This window comes from Sinocyclocheilus grahami, unplaced genomic scaffold (assembly GCF_001515645.1).
Source record: "Sinocyclocheilus grahami isolate Dianchi unplaced genomic scaffold, SAMN03320097.WGS_v1.1 scaffold1288.1, whole genome shotgun sequence".
Lineage (NCBI taxonomy): Eukaryota > Metazoa > Chordata > Actinopteri > Cypriniformes > Cyprinidae > Sinocyclocheilus > Sinocyclocheilus grahami.
In genome coordinates this window covers 35,731-41,385 of record NW_015506467.1, presented here as the reverse complement: position 1 = coordinate 41,385, position 5,655 = coordinate 35,731, and the positions used below count along the sequence as shown (strand labels likewise).

At 36.9% G+C, this 5,655-nt stretch overlaps 1 protein-coding gene across 3 annotated transcripts in view; it reads right to left on the bottom strand.

Moving 5' to 3' along the window:
- The window catches only part of LOC107568871 (protein argonaute-3), a 31,318-nt gene that overhangs the window by 8,869 nt on the left and 16,794 nt on the right, over positions 1–5,655 (bottom strand). For 2 of the 3 annotated variants that reach the window (XM_016254864.1, XM_016254863.1), the window contains exon 13: positions 3,107–3,197. In XM_016254864.1, the coding sequence (XP_016110350.1) occupies positions 3,107–3,197 (91 nt within the window). Of the gene's footprint in view, positions 1–3,106; positions 3,198–4,682; positions 4,849–4,928; positions 5,114–5,655 lie in introns of all 3 variants that reach the window. The other variant, XM_016254866.1, reaches the window with a different exon arrangement.

Sequence of the window (5,655 nt, the reverse complement as noted above, 5' to 3'; positions counted from 1 at the left end):
AGTATTCCAACATGATAACAACCCCAAACACACCTCCAAGACGACCACTGCCTTGCTAAAGAAGCTGAGGGTAAATGTGATGGATTGGCCAAGCATGTCTCCAGACCTAAAACCCTATTGAGCATCTCAAGGCCTCTAACATCCACCAGCTCCGTGATGTCGTCATGGAGGAGTGGAAGAGGACTCCAGTGGCAACCTGTGAAGCTCTGGTGAACTCCATGCCCAAGAGGGTTAAGGCAGTGCTGGAAAATAATGGTGGCCACACAAAATATTGACACTTTGGGCCCAATTTGGACATTTTCACTTAGGGGTGTACTCACTTTTGTGGCCAGCGGTTTAGACATTAATGGCTGTGTGTTGAGTTATTTTGAGGGGACAGCAAATTTACACTTATACAAGCTGTACACTCACTACTTTACATTGTAGCAAAGTGTCATTTCTGCAGTGTTGTCACATGAAAAGATATAATAAAATATTTACAAAAATGTGAGGGGTGTACTCACTTCTGTGAGATACTGTATGTATGTATATATATATACACACACACACAGTCAAACCAAAAATTATTCAGACACCAGATATAATTCTGGTTCAATAATGCTGCAGCCAGATTTCTAACTGGAGTCCACAAGCAGTTACTCTCTAGCTCAGCCTCGAACATGACTGAAGTCAAGAGGGGATCGTGTGTTTGCTGTTGTTGGACCTAGGCTCTGGAATAGCCTTCCCTTTAATCTGAGATCCCTGTCCTCTGTACATGAATTTAAATTGAAATTAAAGGGTTAGTTCACCCAAAAATGAAAATTCTGTCATTAATTACTCACCCTCGTGTTGTTCGAAACCCGTAAGACCTTCGTAAGACAGTACCGTGAACGCGCGTCCACAAGTGACGCAGTAGAGATGAAAATGTGGAATAAAGTCGTTATTTTTGTTTTCTTTGCGCAAAAAAGTGTTCTCGTAGCTTCGTAACTTTACAGTTGAACCACTGATGTCACACGGACTACTTTGTCGATCATCTTGGTGCTTTTCGGGACCTTGAACGTGGTAGTTACCTTGCTGTCTATGGGAGGGTCAGAGAGCTCTCAGATTTCATCAAAAATATCTTAAATTGTGTTCCGAAGATGAATAAAGGTCTTACGGGTTTGGAATAGGGATGTGCGCGATGTCGTTTAAACGAAAGTTTTGTATCCGACTAGTCTAAAAGCAAGAAACCCCCAAAAGACGGTAAGAAAAAAAACCCTCTGTGCGTGCGTGTAGCATATACAGTATAATAGCCTATATTTGAAATACTTAATTTATGAATCACACTGTCCAATCCCTCAATGAATTCCGCTTGCCGCACACTTGCCTCACGTTATCATTTCGTTTTAGGCAGTCATTAAAAAGAAGAGCATACACTCAACATAAGCCAAAGCATAGCTTATTTACTCAAATCAGCTGGGGAAATGCAGAACAGTGGAAAATCAATCAATAGCCTGACAGAATTCTTAATCTTCATATAACGTTAGCCAACATATTAAAACACAATTCAAAAACAATAGGAAGGTTTATCAAGAAATAACATTAAAACGGCTTTTAAAAACGTATACTTTGTGTAGGCTATATCGTCTAAAAACTAAAAAAAATGCAACAATGCCCATTTTACTTACTCAGACCATGTGTTATTTGTTCAGTGAAATTATCAACGTGGTCTGGTGAAAGACGGGACCTCTATTTTAACAATAAAATTCCTGCACTTTAAAAAACGCGCTCAGCAGGAACTGAAGTCGCAGGCATGCAGAGATAACGAAAAGCAAGCCGATAAGAGTTTCAGAAAGCGCCTGGACATCCTGCACCACCACCGAAGTGGGTTTTCGTTGGAGGAATAGACGGTGCGGACGGGATCGCAGCGCCGGCGGGTTGTAGTGAATGACGTGATTGACACATTTGCTGGCTTTGGCTAGCCTCTAAGCTAACGCCTACATGCCTGTATTGAATATGATTACGCATCACTCCAGTAGAGTTATTGTAAGACAATTTGACATTACACCGTTTACACAAAACGTTTCCGTTTCCTTCTAATTCAAAATAATCCCACACCTTCTCGTCTTTCGCATGGTCATTTTTGAACTTGCCACAACTGACACGAAGAAAACGCATGTGAGGTCTGAGGAAAAATGTAGTTTCCGCCCAGATAAACTTTTAAAAATAATGTATTATTTTTCAAACGTTTTATTTGAACTTGTTATTTAAAATGTTTTAAATGCAATGTTAAAATGATGGTAATTTGAATGATAAAATCATGTTTTTGTTTTTCTGTCGTGTAATCGACTATTGTTTTCAGTGTCGACTAGTAGGAGCTGTACCGTTTAGTCGACTAGACCCGCACATCCCTAGTTTGGAACAACACGAGGGTGAGTAATTAATGACAGAATTTTCATTTTTGGGTGAACTATCCCTTTAAATCTTATCTTCTGGCCCGAGCATTTAGCAACTCTTAATTATGATTTATTCTCATTATCTCTTATCTTAGTTTTATACTCCGTAAAGCACAGTGGTCAACTCCTGTTGTGTTTATTTGTGCTATATAAATAAATGAAATTATTTTTGATATTTTTTACTAGTGGATGCAGGACACTATAGCTCATTTATGTAAGTGAGGATAGCAAAATGAATGTCATACCCAAAAATTCTTCATACAGTGGACTACCAGTAAAACTGATAAAAATGTGTTACCAAAATTATTCAGACACTTTGACCTGACCATGTTTTGCTTAAGTGTTTTTTCTTTAATTGCTAATGCTAACTTTTCACACCACAGACTGAACAAAATTAAACATTGCTTGGTAATTGGTTGACCTAAACTGGTATGATCTAATTGTGTTTCTTAAATTTAACAGCTATTCAATCTAATTCATTACATACCTTTCTATCAAAGTTATGTGATATTATCAAGATTAATTTGTTCTGACAGTTTAACTCTTGAGTTCTTGTCATATTTTATTACCATTTTCTAAACTATAGCGAATAAACTGTGATAATGTGAGCAATGTTGAAGGTGTCTGAATACATTTTGGTTTGACTGCACATAACGTATCCATTATATCATTCAGCTCTAAGCGACACCGACCGCTGCAATGGAGGGTTTCTTCCCGTCTCCTGCAGGTGGATGCGTCACATCCGCCCCCAGAAAGATGACAGGCTGTTGAAACACTGACGGCCTGAGAAACAGCACATACAAACACACTACATTAGTTAAGAGTTCATGAGCCATATTTAACATCATCACAAACCAGCCATTAGCAATGTTGTATAATACTGCGTTGGCTAGTGTCTACAAATCAGCTTTGTCTGTATGTAGCAGTCAATAAATCAGGGTTTCCCAAAAGGAGGGTTTATGAGTGAACTGCAGGGGTTTCAGGATTTGATGAAAAGCAAACAATTAATCAAACAATGTAAAATGAAGCCAGTGCTACACCAAAATAAAAGCTTGAGGGTTTGAATATTTGAAAGTTTTAACTTGTAGTCTAAAATAAAATTATAATGATCAAATATTCATTTTTCAACAGTAATAGGCTACATTCTTCATTTTTAAAGAGTTAAAGTTACTATCTAATAATAATAAGTGTTAATTTCGTTAACGGAAAGTATGACGAAAAATATTCGTCATTTTAAGCAATCTGGCAACCATGCGCACACGCTCACTCCTCATTGCGGAAGCGCCGCTGCCGATGATCTGAAAACAGCGACAAACAAGCTGGAGTTTAGCGATCTAAATGAAAGCGTCACTCAACCGGTCTGTGTTCCCTCATGAGATCTCGACTGTATTGTTTGTGACTGTGATCGCTGAATAAATGCACTTACTCAACCGCTGTTGTTTTAATAGAGAAATAGGCTATTGCCATTTGGCATTTGCCAGTTATTATAGTTAAACTTGACTAAACAAAAACAGGACAAGGTTGACTAAATATGATAAATAAAATGTACATTTGAGTAAGACTAAGACTAAATTAAGAATGGCTGCCAAAATTAATACTGCTGTACGGTTAATTAATAATAATCTTATTGCTAAAATGTCAAGTTTTCACAAACTAGACTAAAATACTTCAGATTTTCTTTGACTAAAACTCGACTAAAATGTTGAGACTTTTAGTCGACTAAAACTTGACTAAAGCTAAATAGGATAAGGTTGACTAAATATGATAAAAACTAACAAGGACATTTAACACGGGACTAAGACTAAAATTGAAAATAGCTGACAAAATTAACACTAATTAATAACAACCAGTATTCTGACAAAATAAAAGCTAAATGATTTGTAATGTTAAGATTGAGGGTTTTAATATTTGAAATTTAAGCATTTAAGACAAACATTAGTATTGTAAGTTGTAGTCAAATAAAATTATCATCAAATATGAATTTTTCTTTTATCAGTAACAGCTTACATTCCTTTATTTTTACAGAGATAAAGCTACAACAACAACAATAATTTCACATACATATATATATATATATATACACACACATACACAGTATATATATATGCCAAAATAGAATTATCAGATTTTAATTTTTTTTTACTTTAATAGCCTATATTTCTGTCTTCATTTGTATAGTTAAAGATACTATATAAAAACAAAAATGTTCTGTTCCGTTTATGTTTATGTTTATGTTCTGAAAACCAAAACAAGGCTGGCAAAGCAAACCGTTGATGCGGCACCAGGATGTTGTTGTTGTTGATTCCACCAAGTTTGACGTTGATTTTGAGGCAGAGGTTGGAGAGCGTCTGAGGCGAGGTTTTCACCACGTTCTTCACCTGAACACACTGAGTGGCCATTCCTAGAAGAGTGTCTCCCACACGCTTCACCTCCGCTGCACAGATCAAACGTGTGTTCATTAGTCTGAGGGCGTTTGGCAGGAGGGCGGCTCTGCTCCGTGTGCGCTGTTCTTACCATAGACGGGTGTTTTTCCGGGCAGGATGACGATGATGAGCTGCAGTCCGGAGTAGGTGTTCTTCAGGTGTCTGAACATGGGCTCCACGCTGTCGGCTCCCTGTGCGTACTTACAGAAACACGGCTGACCCTGGATCGGCATCCCAGCGTCCTTTGAGATCTTACGCAGCTGGTCCGTGAAGTTCCTGAGGAAGAGATCTTCACATTAACACCAAAGCATTCGTAGCTGATTTATTAGCATGAAATATGTCTTAGAGTTATCAAGGTTGAAAACAGTTGGGGTGCTTTTTGATATTTCTCAGAAATCTGCAATCTCTAAAGAACAGCATTTGAATTAATTAGAAAAAAAAAAAAAAGAAAGAAAGAAATCTCATTCCACTTGAATTTTCATTGGTCACATTCCCACGGTTTTGACCGATTCAATATTACAATAAAATAATAATTGCCATGATTTTATTGTGATTATTGATTGTTGTATTGGGATTATGGTCATATTGTGAAATACAAATATCACTAAAATATAAAACTAAAACTGAAACTGAAATCATAAAAAGCATTTTTGTTGCTTGAAATAAAAGGTAACACTTTAGAATAGGGAACACTTATTCACTATTAACAACGACTTTTTCCTCAATAAATTCCTAATTTGCTGCTTATTAATAGTTAGTAAGGTAGTTGTTAAGTTTGTTAGTAATATGCATGCTAATAAGCAACTAGTTAAGAGACC